The sequence below is a fragment of the Barbatula barbatula genome (assembly GCF_947034865.1).
Source record: "Barbatula barbatula genome assembly, chromosome: 20".
NCBI lineage: Eukaryota > Metazoa > Chordata > Actinopteri > Cypriniformes > Nemacheilidae > Barbatula > Barbatula barbatula.
In genome coordinates this window covers 17,900,767-17,921,760 of record NC_136783.1, presented here as the reverse complement: position 1 = coordinate 17,921,760, position 20,994 = coordinate 17,900,767, and the positions used below count along the sequence as shown (strand labels likewise).

Here is a 20,994-nt window from a genome sequence, read left to right as displayed (position 1 = left end):
CTTGAAATTTTAAGTTAAGTCAACTTTTCATTTTTTACAGTGTAGTCAGGTTTCATCAGGAGTAACAAAGGTGTCAAGAACACTGAAGAACAAAACCCAAAGCTCCAGAGATGTGAGTGTTGTAAAACTTTGTGTGCGTGTGTTCGCGCATCTGTAAGTTGCTCTTGTTTTCCCACATCATCACTACACCCCAGGGAATTTAGAGCATGCCTGATGTTGAGATGGAACGGACGTGACTTTACAATGTTAACATTCTGGATTTGCATGATCCGTACAGCCTCAAGGCTCCTGCTACTCTCTCTCTCTCTTTCTCTTTCTCTTTCTCTCTCTCTCTCTCTCTCTCTCTCTTTCTCTCTCTCTCTCTCTCATTCACACACAGTTCCAGCGTTCAATTTCTCTCATGCACACTGATAAAAATAGCACAGTTGATACAGCGCTTGAGAAAGTTCTGTGTAAGTGATGTAAACAGAGTAAGTGATGTCTGTTCAGGTTAACTGCTTAAAAACTAAATGAGAAAGAGGTGGTAGAAGATGAAGCTGAATTCTGAAGAAAACCCTCACATATCTTATCCTGTGTTATTCTCTTCCTTTGAAAAATCTCCTCTACCTACATCTTAAGTGAATTAACTTTTGGCATTGCACGATGATCGGTCTTCATTTGGGACGCCTCAGGAAATATATGAGACTTCTCATCCTCCTCACAGATAAGAGATTCGACTGAGAGACCTTCACCGCATAAAGTAAAGAAGAGGAGAGTTGAGGAAAGTTCTATTTTTAAAATATATTTTGAATGTAAATATACTGAAGCCATTAGAATTGTCCAAAATATTTCATAATACCAGAAAAGATTAAATGGATACATCTCACTGGGTGTGTTGCATTAACCATACAATCCACCGGTGAAGAAAAACACATCTGAATCAAACACAACACCAAACTCCAAAAGATCGATTTGCTTTCGTAATTCAAACAATTCCCACAGTTAACCCCGGCAGACCAACCCTGACCCGAATTCACATTCTCAAAAGTAAAAATAATAAACCTGGTGATGTTAGTATATCCACTTCACAGCAGACTCTGTCTTTTCCCTAACAATTTATTATTGGTCTGTGAAAGATCATGTTTGGCCAGCAGAGGGAAGTGGCCTGTGACCCTGGAGGCCGTGTTTGGCCTTCCTCATGACCATGAGAACTCATGAGCACCACTGCAAAGCTTCGTGGGATATGCCGTCGGTTCGATCCCAGGCCTGTTTCTTTTCCCAGGTTACAGATGGGCCTTCAAATTCTCCCATATCTATAGATCTCTGCCGTTCTGTTTGAGGTTTAAAAAGTATTGACTTGATTTAATACATGGGAGGACCTGGTGTGTTTTCAATGGGCATGTCTCTTGTGGTTAAATGTGATCAATGCCCAACTGAGATTTATTAACTCAGAAACGTCAGACCATGAGGCACTAAGAATTTATCGTTTACTGAGTCTAAAACCAGTGGCACTTTGACCCATTTGCTATTCACTACAGAGTCAATCAGATATAAAAAGCGATTACTTTATATTGTTTACATTTCAAAGCTTATAGAGGGCCCTGGTCAGATTAAATTATCAGATAACATTAGATAACATTTTTCAATGATTCTTAATGTCTGTTTAATAGTGTTTCTCTCTTGTGGTCTTCTAAAGATGGTTTTCTCTGAAACATGGGAGGGATTGACCTCAGAGTGACAGCTTTGGTCTGCGCCCTGACTGATTCTTGTTTACCCAGAATTCCTTCTGTTTACCCAGAGGTCCTGCAGAGAGATGGGCATTCATCACATTCACCTGGGTTCAAAACTGGCCAGTGACATACCATGTGTGCGATACAAAGAGAACACTTTAAGAAATAACACACTTAACAATGCAACACGTCTGTCAGCGCTTTCATTCATTACAGAGCCTGACCGACACAACACCTCTATACTGTTATAAGGTTTTTGACCATTTGACAACGATCTTGACCGAATAATGCAATATACAGTATATCTTTACATAAATATCCAGCATATGTTCTTTACGTCAAGTCTCTGCACTCACCACGGAGCACATTAGAGCTCTCTGTGTAATGACACAATTACAGTGTTTTGATGCTTTTTGATTTTATAATGAAGCTCACATCTTGCTTATACAGAAAACCTACAAATGTGTGAGTCTCGAAGGCTTTTATATAGAAATGTATAATTCCTATGAGCCTTTGAGGACTGTGTAAGAGCTCTAATGCGCACACACACACAAAGCACTAATGTGTGCATTAACATGTCCCTGACATTGCCGAGCCATTAGCTGCTGGTATAATAGAGCGAAGCATTAATTCAGGAGGAGAACTCAGCTAATGAAGAGGAAAATGAGTGGGGGTGTATGGACAGAAAAGGCAGAAATTGAATAGTTTCCTCTTGAAGAATAGCAGCCATGCCACCAACAGGCACAAACATGTTTCCATCATTGCTTTCGATGTAGTGTGCAGTTGCCTTTTCTATGCAATGATTCCGGATTTAAGGTACAAAACTGTGGAAAAATCACCCAGAATTTCCATTACATTATATAATTACATTAAATAAATCCCTCAACAGGGATGTCCCCCAACAACTGTAGGTCACATTTCCTGTAAATTTGTTTTTTCTGCTCTTCGAATCCTATAAATAGATTCAATAAATTCATACTTTAAGACAACAAAAGTCAACTACCGTGATTATAACAGATAAACTCTGAGCATGCTCTTATGCATGGTGTTTAATGGATGTTGCCCTTGGGAGGCAAATGGCCCATTGACACAAACATTAACACTTGGACATTAGTCTAAAGGTGGCACAGCGGTGTCACAGATCATTGTTGAAAAGCTCTGTTTGGCTAATTGAGGGCTGATGGCAGGTATGCAATACGTGTGTTGTCTACTCGTCCATCTCACCCACAGAGTCTATTGTAAGGTTCATGAGCACCAGAGCCAGTCCACGACTCCACTGCCACAGCACTGTTCACACCTCACTTTTCAAATGGATTTTTATGCTAGAAAGGAGGATTTAAAACGGTTTAGAGCTCACACTACAATTCCTTTCCTCAAAAAATGACTTAAGGCAGAGAGGGAAAAATTCTCTTTAAATTGTAAACCTGTGTTGGAGTTAACCTCTCAAACGCTCTTAAAGGAATAGTTCACCCAAATATCGTCCCTTTTGACCATAGTGATTTTTATTCTTACTATGGAAAGCCAATGGGTACATTCTTTTGGGTGAACTACTCCTTTAATGTCTGTTATTTGCTGCACAACAGCATCGTGAAAGACAAAGATTCTTGTGAAAAAAATGTTCATTTTTGAACTGAATCTAAAATACAAGTAAAACATTAGCAATGTGTTGTTTGAATACAACATGAATATAAACTTATATGTGCCATTATTTTAGAAGCAATTTTGACCAATATTTCCCATTTCAATATCCTGCAAATAAAAAAACTATATTTTCAAACGAAATTTGGGAGAAATGTTGTCACTAGTTCACAGAAGGAAACTGAAATGATCATTTAATCTAAACACGTTTCTAGCATAGTAAATTATGAATAATAATTTCGGGGTAGTCTCTTAATCTTTTATTATAATCCCAGGTGTATAACGTGAAAATTATAAATGATTTACATATATTTTACTCATATATCTTTACGATTTTGTTGTACAGTATTTCTGTATTTAAATAAATGACATGATTGAATCAACACAAATACAGTGCAACAATAGTCATTCTACACCAATAATGAAAAAGTACAGACTGCTTACAGAAACTGGAATTTTAAGTAGTCAATCTAAAAACCACATTTATTTATCCTACATCTTACAGTTGTAAAACATCAAGTTGCTAATTTTGGTAATTGATTCTGTAGGTCTTTCAGTACTAAAACAGTGTGATTGTGGAACGCAAAGGATTATGGGAAGGGTGACAGCAGCAAAGTCATCATCTGTCATGTGCTGTTGTTAATTTAAGAGATAAATGAGTGAGAACTTCAGAATTCTTTACAGTGTTTGCAAACACAGACGGGGTGATGGTTCTGGCTCTGTGCATCAGAACAGACTCAATGCTCGACCCAGCAGCACTCCATCCGAAATCACTGACATCTGGCCCCATCGCACACTCTCACGTTTACTCGAATTAACACTCCACACACACTTACACACCATAAAACCAGGCACACACTCCGTATTTGTGTTCGCACTAGAGCTTTTAAACATCGGCAAACATCTCCAGAGCTTCCAAACTTAAAGCACCAACAATACCAGCAAATGAACAACCAAAGATTATCAGATCAAGAACAGAAAAAAGCAGCTGCAAATACTTTACCGAAGGATTGCAAGAATGCAGATTTGTACATTTTCTTTACACAACCAAAACACACACATCTACTCATACATCTCCAGAAGAAAACTGACAAGAGACAGGGTTATTTTTCATACTCAGAAAAGAAAAATGACTATAAACATGCAGAACACTTAGGTATGCAAGTCAGCCTGTCTGCCTGAATTACTTGTATTTTAAAATTATTTTAATAATTTTGGAAATACTATGATGTCAATGTCCAAACTTCTTTAAGAGGCTCCTTGTGCCTTTTATATGATGTATTCTTCATAAGTGCAATCCCTTGTTGCTATTGTAGATCAGTCCATCTGTTCCATGTAACCCCTTTGGAATTTCACCCTTTAAATTTTTTTTTTTTTAAATGTTAAATTAAGTTAAGGATCATGCACGCTTTTACAGGCACACAGAATTCCCTTTTGGCACAAAGGCCAAGAAAATCAACATATCTGCAAGTCAGTTCAGATTTCAACTTTGTAATTGTAACACTCGGACATAAATACATCTGACATCACACAATGAAAACAGGCCTCAGTATGAGAGTAATTTGGAATCTTATATGAGGTCACCATCTGCAATGCCAAGCCTTTCGAACAAACTAAAAGGGAATAATAAGTCTTTAAGCAGATGTGTTCAGATGAATTGTCACGACCTGCGGTGCAGCAGGACGCATTAGCCTGATAGCAAGGCCACTTAAAGAAAGCCGGAAGCTTAATGAAGCAAAAGTCAATTTCTTCGCCACCCGGCCAGCTGCTGCCAAATGTTCCCTATGCGGTTGTAAACAGTCACAAGCAGGCTTAGCTCATTTAATGCATGCTGTGAAGACCACCTGAGATACCGGTGTTGATGTAGACTCCCTGCCATCACCAAACAGCTTTCCTGACGGGCCAGAAAGCGAAAAACTAAGAACACAATGTTCTGTCCACTGCTGTAACGTGCTTAGAAATTTGGTGGTTCTGGCCACAATGACTGGAACTTAAGGAACATAAGTGAACAGGTACAGACCAAGGTAACAGCAGGTAGTGTCTTTTTTAAACGTGTTCTTTTTAAATTGACGTAAGAGATGTTATTGAGTAAAGTTAATCCTTCTGCAGCAATATTGTTTTAAATTATGATCAATAAATTATGCAAAGGCATGTTCACTCGAGGACGATGATGATGAAATTGAAGAGAATAGCGGTGTACACTTCACAACTGTAACGCCAGGGGAAAAAAATCATTGGGATCACTTTCAGAGCTATTTTTTTGTTTTCAGCCAAACATAGATTCATTTGAATTTAAAGGACTGACTAGTTTTTGGTTTGACACGTTTTGATCAATTGTTAATGCATGAATTTGATTTATAGTTACATTTCATCAATTTAAATCAGTTAGCGAAAGAGCGTTTCAATGACCAATCTGACCAAATTCTTTGAACTTTTTTGATTTTATTGTGTACATTGTACATAGCTTCATTGACAGAACATTTGATATAAAAATAAGCCTCTCCCGGAGATGTTGTCCACTCAGTCTCTCTCACTGGAGTCAAATGTACCCAATTTTGTTATTACAGACGATGGGCATTCTGCTCCCCGATTTCATTAGTGCTGTAACCTGATAAAAATCTTCATCCAGTTCATTCAAACCAGTGTGGGATTTATAGAAGAAGGGTGTTTTGTGCTGTACTTCAACGTGGCAAGAAAGTCTTTTGGCGGCCACAAACGTTGTGCTCAGCTTTGTAACATCTGTAGACCTCCTTCGTCCTTCAACGTTCCGTGAAAGTCCTGCTATTCTCCGTTTAACATTTATCAAGAAGTCTTTTGCGAAACCGCGTCCTGAACTGTGCTTCTGTTCAGACTGCTCTGGGCATTCTGGTAAGTCCATCCAATTCTGAATGAGATCGGCAAAGCTGTTGTCTCCCAGAACCAACGGCTGCCGGTTACGCCCGCGGGTAAGCAGCGACGTTGTCCAGTCCGCCGGGTCGCTAGATGTCTCAAACGACGTCCATGTTTCCAGGCACGCGTCAGATGTTGATTTCGGACGAACTCGGTCGCTGGGCAATTGGTTGGTGCGGAGACATGCGGACGAAGAGACGCGGACGTTTCTGGTACGACGTAACACCACACCCTCATCCTGCCAGGAAGCCTCGGAGTAACCAGAGTCAAACTCCAGACTTCGCTCACTACTCGGGGAGCTGGCGGATGACGGGCCGCCCGTAGATTCCTCCTCTTCTAGAGAGGTAGAAAGATGGCAGGCTGAGTCGTAGCTGGTAGTCTCGCTTGCATCGCTGATCCTCATCCGCGCCCTGCGTTCACGCTGGGCGATGAGCTGCTTACAGGTACGCAACCTCGCAGGAGGCCCGATAGGGGGCGCTGCACAGGTCCGGCGTAAATGCTTAAGATCCTGCAGCGATCGCATCATATAACACATCTGTTCCCGCAGGCAGTCGCCTGATTCCTGCAGACACAACTGCAAAGAGAGAGAAAGACATGGTTTGTTTAGTTAAAAATGCAGAAACCTATTTTGCAAGCATGTCTTTTCAAATTCATATTCATAAGTAAATTCCAAAATAGATCTGACAGCTACAATAGAAACCGGGTCATACACTTTCTGTTTCTTTCCCAGATTGACTAATCCTGCCTCTTTTGACAGGTTTAGACCTGCACTAGCTCTTTGAAAAGGGCATGCTTGTGTTTGTCTGGAGAAAGACGCCTCTATTCTAGCAAGAAGACAGCCAAACAACAGCTCAATACACGTCATGTGGACACATCACACCCAGCTATCAGAGAGAATGGATGACTACTAGCTGGCACATCAAAATCGGTTAGAATAAATCAGTTACTCGCCACACCTGGAGTGAGTAACTTCCACACCTTTCATCCATGCCGTCTTACAAATGTACACAAACACATATAAACTGACACCTGCATAAAATAAACACCACGTATACTTACAATCTGACCTAGCAGCAGTTCATACGTGATTTGGCACAAAGACTAAAATCTTGCTAAAATATTTTAATAGTGAAATAAAGGGTATTATTGTAATCCAAGCAGTGGGTTGAAAAATATACTACGGGTTCACTTTTAACAGAATTTACGTAAACAGTTAGAAATGAAGCTGGTTATAAATGTTTAAACTCTAATCTCCGCTCGAATTGTACAGACTGCAAGAAATTAAAAGAATCTGGATCTCCTATTTGTGAGTTTTTTTTATAAGTCTGAGAGCCTCTGGCAGCTCACTTTAGGCAGCATAGCAGTTCCTAACTCAGTGGATGTTTTGGTCCTCTGCTACCGAGGAATGCACCATATAAACCCATTTTTATACCTCCTCACAACCAAATCATTATAAGCATAAGTGCAGTACACTTTGTTTATATGCATAACTGATTTCCAAACGCCAACACCCAATTCTTAACCTATCTAGCGCAGATACAGCTGCGACTTATTGAGTTTTCCACATATTTGTTGAAATATTTCTCTTAGTTAAAATGCACACACAAAATTCCTGCATTGCACTCATCCACAAACAGTAGCACCCACCCAGGGTCAAGTAACTCACGTATCTAAGCACAGGTTGGCAAGGGGACCTGATGCCCTGCCATATGCTGAAATCAAGACATTTCTCCATAATAACTAATCTTTTAATAGGCTCTATAAAGTGATTCCCAATCAGTTTAACAGAATGAAGCACTCCATCATTATTAAACCCCATACCTTACAGAAGGTGTGATTTGCAGCATGCTTACCATGATTTGATATAGATGAGAACGTCAAAACCAGTAGTTTGAAATACTCCTGAAACAGAAATAAATGTTATGTCACCAATAGTAATGTTGCACTGAAAAAACGCATGAATGCAAATATGCATCATTTGCACTTTAATATTAAAGAAAAAGGTACTTTGTCGTATAAGTCTAATGCAGTTCATTGATATAAAGTGGAAGAACGTTTTACTTACATTCGCTGTGAAGGAATAAACCCGTCAGTAAAATCCCAGCTGTGGTACAGATGTGTTTTTATCGTCAACTCGAGATTATGAGCCCTCGCTGCTGAGAGATCTGCATTTGTGCGTCTGTTTCATTCCAGCGTGCAATTCTTGGCCAATCAAACCGCAGCATTCCACGCTACCCAATCCAACGCGTCTGAGGCGACCAATCAGAGCTCGCGTGAAATCGGAGCGCTCATTACGCCTCTTTCTCAAAATGAAAATGAAGAAAATCAATAACGCGTTACAGAATTGCGCATGCATGTCAGTTTAAGACCATATAAGAAATTACCAAAACGTTTCATTGCAAATAAAAACAATCTGTCTGTCTGTCTGTCTGTGGGGATCGTGTACTTACTGTTTTAAGTAAGATTCTAACTAAACACATTGACCGTCAACATTTTATCCGCGACATTACTACATTTCTTTGCACGTGCTGTATCTCTTTTGATCCAATTGCAAACTTATCTTATCATCTTTAGTTCCAAACAAAATATGGTAAAAGATTTGTGTCACATTTTGAGAGGACAGTCGGAAATGCAATTTTGAGACGCACGTACATCCACACGCTGCTCAACAGCGCCCTCTGGCGGTTTTTATTTAAAGTCATCGGGTCTTGAATTCAGTGTCTCGACAAAGTTATTCTTAACACGTTTTTAATTTCACCTTAAGTAAATTTAACTAATACTTTATTCCAGAATATCAAATATAATTAAGGTTTAAACATTGGGAACGTGTAGGCATACCGTACAGCCACTAAAGAAATCCCAAAAGGAAAATCTAAAATCAGTATAAAATATATTTTATAACCCAATACAAACAGTTTTTAACTAATGAAATATAGTGCACATACTTCAGGTGTGGCTTTTGGGGTTCTCACATCTGTTTTTTAGTATTTACTGTAATTAGAGAAAAATCTTTCCATTTCCATTCATGTCCGTATTCATTTAGCGTGGTACCCACCCTAATCTGTGGTACATTAGTTTAGAGGTGTGTAGACTATCAGGCACACACATAAGCGTGAGTGCACAATAACACTGAGCCTCTTGAGATGCAAAGCTAACATGTGGCAATCACATTTACATAAAGGAAAAAGAATCAAGTCTTGTCTTTATATGCAACTCAGTCCATTGTGTTATCAGATGGCCACTTTATCCAATTTAAGAGATCTTCATGAATTGTTCAGGTAACTGTGGTAAGTACATTTATAGCACTTTTAAAGCGAGTCAGGCATGCCTTCCAGATTTATTTGCCTTCACCAAGCATAAACTGTCCAATTCATCAGCTATCTATCAGTGACTGTTATCTAGTAGTGTTTGTGACAATAGGAACCTTCAGGATGCCAACAGCTGTTTGCAGTTCATCTATGTAAAGAAGAACAGATTCAGCTAGATCTACCTGGCCTTATGAGTACGTCAGATAGGCATGTTTGCAGTGCTGATAATAAGGCAGAACAAACTATTCCTTATCTCTCTGGACCTCTCATGGAAGCAAGAAAGAGTAGATCCTGTCAATTTAACATTCATATTTTGAAGCAATCTAAAAAATGTTAAAACAATGTAAAGTTCGGATTCAGTCACCTCCTCATTTCAGGAACAACCCTTAAGCTCCACAGGCATATGTAATACTTAACACAAACAGGAAAAAACTATAAACAAAAGTGTCAAGAGTTTCATTCTATCGGAATGCGTCTCCTCACCTCTACATCTTTCATTTCTGGTCCTCACCTGCTTCATACTGCACTGTACTGCAATACAGAAACATTTGAAAGGAATAGTGAATCTGATTTAGTAAATATCTATGGAACATGCTTTCAAACATTGTCAATGTCTTACTTTATAGCAAAGGTCTTTAGTCATGCAAAGTTTAGTTCCAACCCTTATCAAACGCTTCACATCTGGTCGACACCTTGAGGATGGATTACCACTGTGAATTAAATATATTAGCAAGAGTAAGAATAATAACAAAAGTAAACAGTACTAGTAAACAGCAACTCTTCATAACTTTTTAAGAAAAGTGTCGATTCTGTACAGTCTTTATATAGTTTCAGATAATTGTAACTCTTAAAATCAACGTTGACAATATTTACATTATGTGACTTCGGTAAAACGTATCTGAGAAATACGAGACAAATCATTTATAGTTCTGAAAAGTCTGTTTGAGTTAACTCGAGGTGGCAGGCTTGCCAATGTAGGCCTACACACCAAACGACGCCAAAAGCGAAAAGGTTTATATTAGACTGTGGCAAGTAATTGATCAATTGAACATCATAATTGAAGTTAATACATCATAACTTGCGTTGTTTCATGTAACTGTGAAATAAAACAAAGATTGTTTTAGCGTAAATCGATGTGGGTGTCTCATGTGCATCTGGGTATGAATGACAGTCACGTGACAAGCGCACGTACACCGCACAGTTATTTTCTTTATGTATTTATTGTCTTCTCTTACATACACATACATGTAACACACAACATGAATATATTTGCCCCACGATAACGTTTTGGGCTGAATCTAATTCGGTTCAAGAGGACACGCCCACAACATAATGAAGATAATGTTTTTGTCACATGATTCCCTATAATTAAAAACAAACAAATTGTGAAAATGAATGTTCTTCTCCAGCAGAAGGCCAGAATCTGACCAGTCACACCAGTAAATCAAATGAATGCCGATCCTGCCACCTATAGGCTACTATAGGAGTAGTGAATTCTATAGATAGGGCCGGCCCTTCATTTCCCTCAGACTGTCCATTCCAGGAAGACACTCAACTCCTTTCACCATCGATCCATTCAGTTGGATCATATGAACACTTCCATCGTAACTGTGCACGTAAATGCTCCTTTACAGTCAAGATTTCATTTTAAATGATTTTTTAATCTACTCAGTTAGACAATGACTTCTGCTTTTACAGTCTGTACTTTGGGAAGGAACTGGGGCCAGTTGCATAGCCGCTGAGTTAACACTGTGTCTTACAACTATTCTCACAGAGTAGCAATAAATAAGGACTAATCTGTCTCTCTTTTCAATTAGACCAGTCTACCTTTGTGTGTAACTGGCTTGAAGTTAAGGCCAGAGACTAGTCTAAGCAGTTTGTGCAACCGGCCCCTGGACTCTTGCAAACTGTTGATTTTGACCAGGATGTCGACAAAACTAACCAAATAACAGGATCCACTGATATTATGTTCAGTTTCTAGACTGAAACAAAAGTAAATATTTGTCTTTTCCTGGAGAATTTAAACGTCAACTCTTCAGCGTGCAACCCATTGATTCTCTCCAGAAGGGGGCGCCACATGTGCTCATTGGTATCTTCAGGGGAACTTGCAGCACACTTCTATTGTTTTTATACTGATTAAAATGTATTTTCTACCCTTACTCCTAACCAGAGCCCCACTGTGTGGGACAGAACACCTCAGTTATTCTTTACTGAATGACAGGTGATTCTTTTATTGAATATGAATACAAAACAATGTTTATCAGGGTTTGTAAATGGGGGCCAATGTTGTTTGGTTAAACACGTTCTTCAAAATATAGCAGAAAAAAAGACATACAGGTTTGTAAATACATGAGGGCGAGTAAATGATGGAATTTGTATTTTTGGGTGAACTGTTCCTTAAGGAGGGTCTTATATGACACCGAAGGGGCTTATTTCGCGATAACAGCCGGCTGCTTGTACATTATCCCGCTTATTTCACGGCTACTTGGCACATGAGGAAAGAACTGGACATGAAATGTGAATTAGAAATATCTTATTAGCTCATTTTTACTGATTGCAGACCTTCCGTGAGGAAAAGCCGTTTACTTTCGGGTTTAAGAAACGACGTTCAAATGTCACGAACAGGCACTTTGGTTTAATAATTTGTAAATATAATGTCATACATTTTATTAAAAGACATATTTAATTTGTGCAAAGCTCTTAGTTAAACCTACTACTAAACAATAGTCATTTCAAAAAGGTGTCACAAGATGGCAGTATCAGTGTCTCAATAATCTGTTCAAGAGGACAATATGGTAAACCAAGTTTTGATTCAGTATTGCATATCTTTATTTTCTAATTTAGATCATAATTTGATCCATTTTGTCTATTTCTTTGATGAGAGATCCATGTTACAGTATAGTGGGTGTGTGTAGGCTATTTGTAAATCAACATTTTTACACAACAAGACATGATCATTATTACACACTTAAAAGATTTACAGTTACAGGATGGAGTGGCACTGGCTGGAGCCTCTTCCATCTGAACTAGGATCAGAAATTAATTTCTTAATCATACATGCCAGGTACAAGCAACATCTAGAACGGTCTAAAATTAGAAATGTTCCAGTGCCTAGAGCAAGTCCTTAAATATATTTTAATTACTATAATTAAATATTGAAATTATTCAGCCGCTAATGCAAAACTATTAACCTTAACACACATGTGTGCGTATGCGATCATTTACCGGTAAATACAAAATAGCAGACAATGCAGCTTAATCTAGTGAATGAACTTTTATTTAAATTAAATCATTATATAGGACTTTCAAAAGCATTTTAATCTTTACCAAAAAAACAGAAAAAATACTACCCTTTAACTCAATTAGATTTGCATTAACACTCACTATTTAATCTTACATGGTGTGAAAGTTCTGGAGCAGAAATGTTTACGTACAGTAGGACAATCGAGGAAGAAAAAAAGTCCATTGTAAACGGAAGTCAAGGCACAAACAGAATGCTAGAAAGAAGTACGAGAAGACAGAGATGAAAAAGATGGTTAGATACGGTTACGTACATACTTTAAATATCAGTTATATTTTAGCAATACTTTCCCCACGTGAAGCTTTTTTTGTATATTTTTTCAACTTTCAAAAGGAATGTTACGCTGACGTGAACTTATTACGTGTGCTGATAATATCTGCTATCTATCATGCGAGACAATTCGCCGGTTTGCTATGAACGAGGACGTCGTGTAAACATCGTAAAAAAGCGCTTTCCTTTTTCGATCATACTCTACATACTCTAACGCCTGCAGGTTTCTTAAAAAAATAAGCGTTATGCAATTAAAAGTTTAAGAAGATTTGCACATCAGATTCCCTAGAGTAAAATGAAGGAATATAAAAACGTTTCCTTGCGTATTATTCAGAACAAAAAAATACAAAGGAAAAAATTGACAATGGAAATACAACAGTTGATTTGTGGTCACAGCCCAAGGAGTTAATAATACAGATATTAAATGCCAAACAATGCAGAGACAGTGTTGGGGTGGCAATAATTGAAAGTCGTTGGCAATAATTGAAATTGGGTCGGGCTCCTCTGAGCTATCGGTCGTCAGGTGGAAGGAGTCGTCGTGATTGGCCAGTGCAGATGCTCAGGACGTCTTCCACTTCCGCTTCCTCTACTCATCAAAACTGTTCAAGTAATCTGTAGAGGGAAGAGTAATGAGAACATGCCACTTACTTATACAACAACATAAAAAGTATTTAATTGAATAGTCTAGTTTTGTGCATCTCTCCACACCTTGACTCATCCTCTTGCTTTTGGCATCTAGAAGAGCCCACAGTCCTTCAGGTTGTTCTTAATGATGACGTCAGTGACGGCATCGAAAACGAACTGCACGTTCTTGGTGTCGGTGGCACAGGTGAAGTGAGGGTAAATCTCCTTGGTTTCCTTCTTCTTGTTCAGGTCCTCAAACTTGGTGCGGATGTACTCTGAGGCTTCCTCGTAGTTGTTGGCACCTTGTTGAGGGGGAAATAAGAAAACAATGAGAAAACGGAAGGGAAACATGGTAAGGAAAGATGGAGATGGAACGACAGGAAATAAGTGAGTGAGAGGAAGCTGAAGTTGTCAATTCACTCATACTAATCTTCTCTTTCATCAGTATAATGCCTCATTGTCTCTCCCAATTGATTGATATCGGCGAAACCATCTGTCTTGCTTTGGATCGATGTCCCGGGCTCAACCCAGAACTGCATGTGATGAATTGCTGGCCATTTGGATATCAACATTTCGGCACCAACAAGCTTTCACAAATGTTTTTCTGTTCAGGGCCAGTTGAAACAATTGTGATTTGTTTTTTTCCATAGTGGAAATATAAATAAGAATTTCCAAATATCACTTAATGTTAAGGTTGTCTGGTCTATGTAGGAGGATATATCGGCATAGGTATTGGAGATTTCTTAGGCAAATGTGCTCAAATGCGCTGTTGGACTTTATGTAGATGATTTGGCATCTTTCTTGTACCTGCATACTCGGGAAAGCAGATGGTCATGGCGCTGCGTAAGATCTTCTGCTCAAACAGATCTTTCTTGTTGAGAAACAGGATGATGGAGGTCTCTGTGAACCATTTGTTGTTGCAGATGCTGTCGAAGAGCTTCATACTCTCGTGCATTCGGTTCTGAAGTGGAGAGAACAAAAAAATCTAAGCTTCGACCACTGACAAAGTCATTTTTAAAAATCTTTGCGAGCTAATTTAAAAGGATCCTAATATATTTTCTAGAACCAATTCTCCAACTTTGAAATAAGTAATATTATACATACCCCTAACATAATGCTAGGATAGACAATAGCATAACAGGATCAAAATACATTTTAAAGAGTAACAGTAACAAAAACACCTGATAGATTTAAAAAATGACTTTTATTCTTCATAGTGCGATAGTTTGTTTAATGGTTTGGTGTGGGATAAAAGTTACACCATCTTACCATCTCCTCATCCTCAGCCAGTACTAAATCATACGCGCTCATGGCCACACAGAAGATGATGGCCGTCACCCCTTCAAAACAGTGGATCCACTTCTTTCTCTCTGAACGCTGACCGCCAACATCAAACATCCTAATGTCAAACAGCACACATGGTTTAAACAGTGTAAACAGAAATCAATAATTCATCAACGACAAAAGTGCCCAAGCAAACTACAAAACAAGATATAATCATTCACACATTCATAACATGTAACATTCATAAACGTTCATAATCACAGTCGTGTAAACTATAGTTCATTTATTACAAATAAAATACTATAGAACTGCTGTCGCAGTGTCTTTAAGGAATAGTTCAGCAGTACCAATTTTATTTTATTTGTGCTCATACAGGTTTAGAGTGACATGAGGGTCAGGAAATGATGAAAGAATTGTAATTTTTTGGGTAAACTATCCATTTAAGCTTAAAATTGGCTATGTCCCTTCGGCTTCCTTAAGTTTACAGATATTCACGTGTTTTATTCATGGCATGTGTTGACATTTCAGTCTGGCCTTGTTTCTATGGTAATGTAGAGGTTGAAAGCGGAATGGATGAGACAGGGAGGAAGAAAAGAAGACCATAGACGTCCTGTCTGTAGCATGAGCCTTTATGCTGTCACACCTGTCTTCGGTGGCACAGACCTGGAAAACAGGTCATCTGCATTTCCCGGAAATTCTGTAATTTCTCAACCCAAACTGTCTTACGCAGCATCCTCTTTTAAAAGGTACATAGCATTTACAAATAACTCGTCTTTGACAGCTGGCTTGCGTTTGATGTTTCGAAAGGTTGGGCTGACATTTCTTCAGTAGATGAAAACAAACTCGCTCAAAGAGAATCATTCCAGCCCTGTTAAATCCCACGAACCTCCCATACAAAAAGCCATTAACAGGTTTAAGGGAAGTGAAGCTTAAACCGCAAAACACAGAGAATACATATTTTGATCGATTCCAGCGAGGGTTAAAAAGGGTGTTGCTAGATAACGGAAATAGCGGAGGCTGTTAGATTGGGAGAACGAGTTGTCTGAAGTGTGAACGCACATGTTAGCGCCCCTAGAAAGTGCGAACAGAAATCACAGTAAACATCAGCAACGAAACAAAGGCGGCTCATGTATAGAGAGGTTACTTACTTGAAATGAAGATCCTTGAAGGTGAAATGTGTCTCTACGATGCCAGTGGTCTTCACTCGGGTCCTTAGCACGTCTTGCTGGGTTGGGATGTAGTCTGCCTTTGCTATCCTCTCCATATCATTCAGATAACTGCAAACACACGACACAGTCCTGTTGTCTTAGCTCTTATAATTCAGGCAGCAAAAGAAAAATCTAAAAGTTTACTGGTTAATGTTTTCTACAGTTTATTTAATATTATTCTGTTCAGGCTTAAGATCAACGTCTTTTCAAAACTGGAGACCGCCAAAGTGACGCTGCAGATCTTCGTTCAGCTGCCAATCAAAATCGGTGAAGTCACATCCTAACACCCTAAATCTAAAGCCCTTTTCATGCAGAGATCCTGGAAAATACACGAAAAATCCATCCAGGAATTTGTCCCGGGATCGTTAGATTTTGTTCATTCACACTGCCAGTGGTTTTCTGGAATCTGTGCGAGCGGTCACACACATCCTGTGAAGATCCCATAAAGACACGTGACGTAATATTGCAATGTAATGTTATGTGCATTTCTTTAGTTGTGTAAATTGGGGTGATCAAGGTGAATGATATTTTCTTGCTGTCTTTTTAGGACGCTAAATAGCGCAATTTGTTGTTATCAGGCCTACTGCCTTCCTTTATTTCGCGCCAAATAAGCCTAAATAATCTCTCTTTTTTCTTTCAAATGACAAAGACATCAATTTTTTTTTTTAGTTGTAGATTAACCAACGAACATAAATTATTCGCTTAACTAGATTTGTTTTTATAGCAAAATAATTTACCATTTATTATAGATGCGTTTCATATGTAGCCTACACAGCTTTTACGGCATTGTTTCTGCCTTCTGGGAATGTTACGAATTCCCCTTTACGGAATCACTTTTCGGATCAATCCAGGATGTGTTTGCGTTCACACAGAAGGCACTCGGGCAATTTTCTGGGATCAGTGGTCTGTGTGAATGGGGCTTTAGATAAGCCACCTGTCAATGAATGTTACTGCAAATCCCAGAAAAAAAAACATCCAAAGCCATCCCACTACAACGAGTTCAAAACTGAATGACAAAAGAACAAAGCCCTTTAATTCAAACCTTAAAGTAGTTGCGTTTTATTTTCTCAGTAGTCAGAGTTCTATCAGTCGCGGCTTCAATATTGACAGGATCCCCGTAGACACTCACTCTCTGCTGGAGCTTCAGTAACACAAAACAACCAGGGACAACTCGAACAAATCCAAAAGACCTGAAAATAGTGTGGTTGCTTTTGTTGCTTTAACGTAGGTACACCCGGAAAGAAAAAAAGCACTTCATGTAATTGTAGATTTTGGTGATGCTGTGGCTAAGAAGAGCGTTGGTAACAGAAATATGGGTTGTGCTGAACACGCAGAGATTAATGATCACCTGCTATTGTTTCATAAGTTGGAGTATATAAAAAGCAAAAGTACAGTCTGTTGCTGAAGCGTGTGTGTAATACGAACAATAGGCCAGGGATAAAGGTTTACTAGAATGGAAGTGTTCAAAATAATATACTTCTACATATACAACTGCTTGCGATGTTGTGTTGAATTAAAAGGGAATGCATGTACTCAGGTGCGTTTAAAGGTCCAGTGTGTAGTTTTTTGGAGGATCTATTGACAGAAATGCATACAAATTAGCTATTTCTATCTACATACACTGCTGGTCCCCTTGCATGGAATTCGCCATGTTGTTTCTACAGTAGCCCTAAACGGACAAACTGCTCTACAGTGCGCGTTTTGTAAATACATTGTCTCCTTTGGCAAATAAGTGAAAACATCTTAGTTCTGTGCAGCCACCATAGTGCTTTGAAAGGGGGGGTGGAGTGAGCCATTGGTTGCAATTCACAACCTCACCACTAGATGCTGCTAAAATCTACACATGGCTCCTTAAAACTATTGATGCAGGGAGTATGCAGTACAAGTACCAAATTATTTTGAACAATCTTTCTTTTAGACTGGAATAAATGTTGTGAAGTCCAGATCAAGGCCAGAGTCAGGAGATAGAATAGGAAAATGTTCCTAATGAAATAACGGTGAAAGATGTTAAATGGACAAGAAGAATCTTTACTATCCAGATGTGGTCACAATGTCTCATAACACCAAATATACAGTAAATCTGAAAGGCTTCCTTCAGGCCAAATGCATTCTGTGGTCAAATAGATTTTATGTAATGAAATGCTAAACTGAATAATTGACCACTTTCTCATATCACCCTGCGGTTTCGTTCATCTCGCATAATAAAATCATTTCAACTCAAATCGATATTTCATCTCCATTTAGTAGCCGTTTAATTACCGCAACATTTCCCAACCACCACGAGCAATGGTGCTCACATACTCTTCAATGAGACCATGTGTACTTTGAACATACATGAATACTCATTTCCACTAACACTAAATATATTGTTTTGATTAAAAGCATCTGGACAGGCACAAATGAACACACATTATGATAAAGCAGTGTGTATGCTTTTGTATGCGCATGTGAGACTTTCCATTTACATTCATCACTCTCAATATAAGCCAGTTGTGAATGTCTCTACAAAAGGATTGTCAGATTTTGTTATTCTCCTGGTGTGATTTATGCAAATTTCGCCACCACAAAAAGCAAAGAAACAGGTGCGCGCACACACAATCGTGAGGGTGTGGTTTTACCAGAGTCAGTCACTGTAAAACCACATTTTTCTTCACCCACCCAAAGACACACACACGGAGAGGCTGCAAACAGTTACAAAAACATCTGCTGAACCAAATGAACAAAACTAAATATTATCAAAGCTAAAAGTAGTCCTCTCGCCAATGCCTTTCCAACCAACAAATGACATCATCATGCCTTTGCAAATCGACCACGATGCTGTGAGGGAAGTGCTCCTCCAACTCTTGATTGACTCATAGGGTCTCTGGCATGGGAAAACTCATGGATATCCTCTGTTTAACCTCTGTTTAAAGCAATTGGTTTCTCACCGAACCGTTAACTGCTAGCAACAGAGTTTCTGCCCGCTTAGACGCATTGATATGAACGCGTCATTACACAGTAAATGATCATAAATATCTTCAGTGTGGGGAATAAAGGGACAAGCCGAATTATTTCTCATTTTTTATTTTAAGTAATCTCAGACCATTGACATAAGCATTAACCTACTCTGCGTCTCTGTTAACTGCCGACAGCATTCAAGCTAACCAAGAAAAATACCCATAATGCCATAGTGTCCTGCCCCTGCTGCATTTTGAGCTGACAGTCTGATCATTATGAGTTGATATTTTCCTGCCATGAATATTGACAACTGGCCATTGATGTATTCACAGACAAAGAACCGAGCAAGCGTGATAACTCACTATGCGGCGGAGTCGTTCAGCTGGTACTCTCTGGCCCGGGTGAAGCAGGTCTGTACCCCTCCATCAGCCCACAGTCTGGTAATGACATTGGACAGGTCGTCTGGCAGAGAGCCCTGTTCCTCTGCCGTCGCGGCCAGGGAAAACAACTGACGGGAATCATCCTATAAAACAAATGAACACATCCACACAAATAATGCAGATGATAACAACCTATACAGTACCACACAAAAAAACAACACAACCTGATAATATTGGATTTATTTTCTGTGCAGACAAAATGTTTAGTGTTTTTTGTGTGCACTTTCTAGTAGGTTGTGTGTGGTTTGTAATGCGTTGTATGGATGTTGCTGGGCGATTTACAGAGGTCTAAAGTGCAAAATATTAATGCAAATCTGTGATGTCCCTGAGAGCAAGATCTTCAGGTCCACAATATGTCAGGCTGTGCATTAGGGCTGTCCAAAACTATGGATGCATGTAACTATCGCAATATTAGTTTTCCCCGATAGTGTATCGATAGTGATACCTCTATTATCTATACATTGCAATCATGTCATGTACATAAGGCCAAAAGTAAGTGGAGCGAGCATGGCGAAAAATATATGAACGCTTCGGTTACAAGAAAGTGCTTTGGTTTTAAAAATTAGTCAATAAGGAGTAATGAGTAATAGAAAATAAATGCTGTTTGTAAGTCACTTGGCTACTGCAGTACATTAGACAAAAAGTTTATTCCAAAAAGTGAAATTTATTGTGCATTCACAGATGTGACACCAGCGCATTTGCAGCACAGATGAACCAGGGGTTAAAACTGCCCATGTTTATTGTTTTAACTGTAATGCACCACAACAGCCAAGTGACTTTCATGGGCTTATAAGCAATCCACAGTTTGGAACCAAAACCTCTGATCTAAACGTCTCCATGCATTGCAAATGGAAACTCTGCAGAGGTAAGATATGTTTACTTTTTACACTCATCCTTACAGAAACCCCAGGTGGTGCACAGCATGTTGTACTTCTAGCTCTACTTTTTACATTTTCTATTAAAAGTATTGCAATATATCGCAAATGTGTGTCGTATCGAAATACATAGCAATATATTGTATCGTGTCCCATCTATTGTGATATTTATCGTATCGGGAGGCACTTGTCAATACACAGCACTAATGTGCATTTGTGTCTGTCTGCGTGCCACATGTTTTCTATTCTGGTCGTCTCTGAGCTACTAAAATATCTGTCTACCTACATGTCCGTCTCCTCCCAAAGACTGTTGCATGAATGGGCTCTCAAAAAACCCTCCCACTGAACTAGGTCACTGGAAGTCAGCCCGACGGGTGGGACACAGGCGCCACGAGCAAAAGTGATTGGGCGAAGCAACTGTGCACTTCTACAGGACATAATGAATTTCTAAACTATGTGCTACTGCAGATAGCAGGGATCGTAAATGTAATCTGAATCAATGTTTCATAAT

The 20,994-nt window shown here is 39.0% G+C and overlaps 2 protein-coding genes across 2 annotated transcripts in view; both read right to left on the bottom strand.

Annotated features, from left to right (window-relative positions):
• Positions 1-5,775: 5,775 nt before the first annotated feature.
• On the bottom strand, positions 5,776-8,416 carry inka1a (inka box actin regulator 1a). Its single transcript, XM_079483858.1, has 3 exons — positions 8,302-8,416; positions 8,090-8,138; positions 5,776-6,810 (listed from the first exon to the last, which is right to left on the bottom strand). The coding sequence occupies exons 2-3, from the start codon at positions 8,090-8,092 to the stop codon at positions 5,887-5,889; spliced, it is 927 nt and encodes a 308-aa protein (XP_079339984.1). The 5' UTR covers positions 8,093-8,138; positions 8,302-8,416; the 3' UTR covers positions 5,776-5,886.
• A 4,387-nt stretch (positions 8,417-12,803) lies between these two features.
• The window catches only part of gnai2a (guanine nucleotide binding protein (G protein), alpha inhibiting activity polypeptide 2a), a 43,208-nt gene continuing 35,017 nt past the window's right edge, over positions 12,804-20,994 (bottom strand). Inside the window, exons 4-9 of the mRNA XM_079483857.1 lie at positions 19,531-19,691; positions 16,172-16,300; positions 15,009-15,138; positions 14,547-14,700; positions 13,824-14,041; positions 12,804-13,727 (exon numbers count right to left, since the gene is read on the bottom strand). Of these exons, the coding sequence (XP_079339983.1) occupies positions 13,851-14,041; positions 14,547-14,700; positions 15,009-15,138; positions 16,172-16,300; positions 19,531-19,691 (765 nt within the window). The 3' untranslated portion in view covers positions 12,804-13,727; positions 13,824-13,850. The remainder of the gene's footprint in view (positions 13,728-13,823; positions 14,042-14,546; positions 14,701-15,008; positions 15,139-16,171; positions 16,301-19,530; positions 19,692-20,994) is intronic.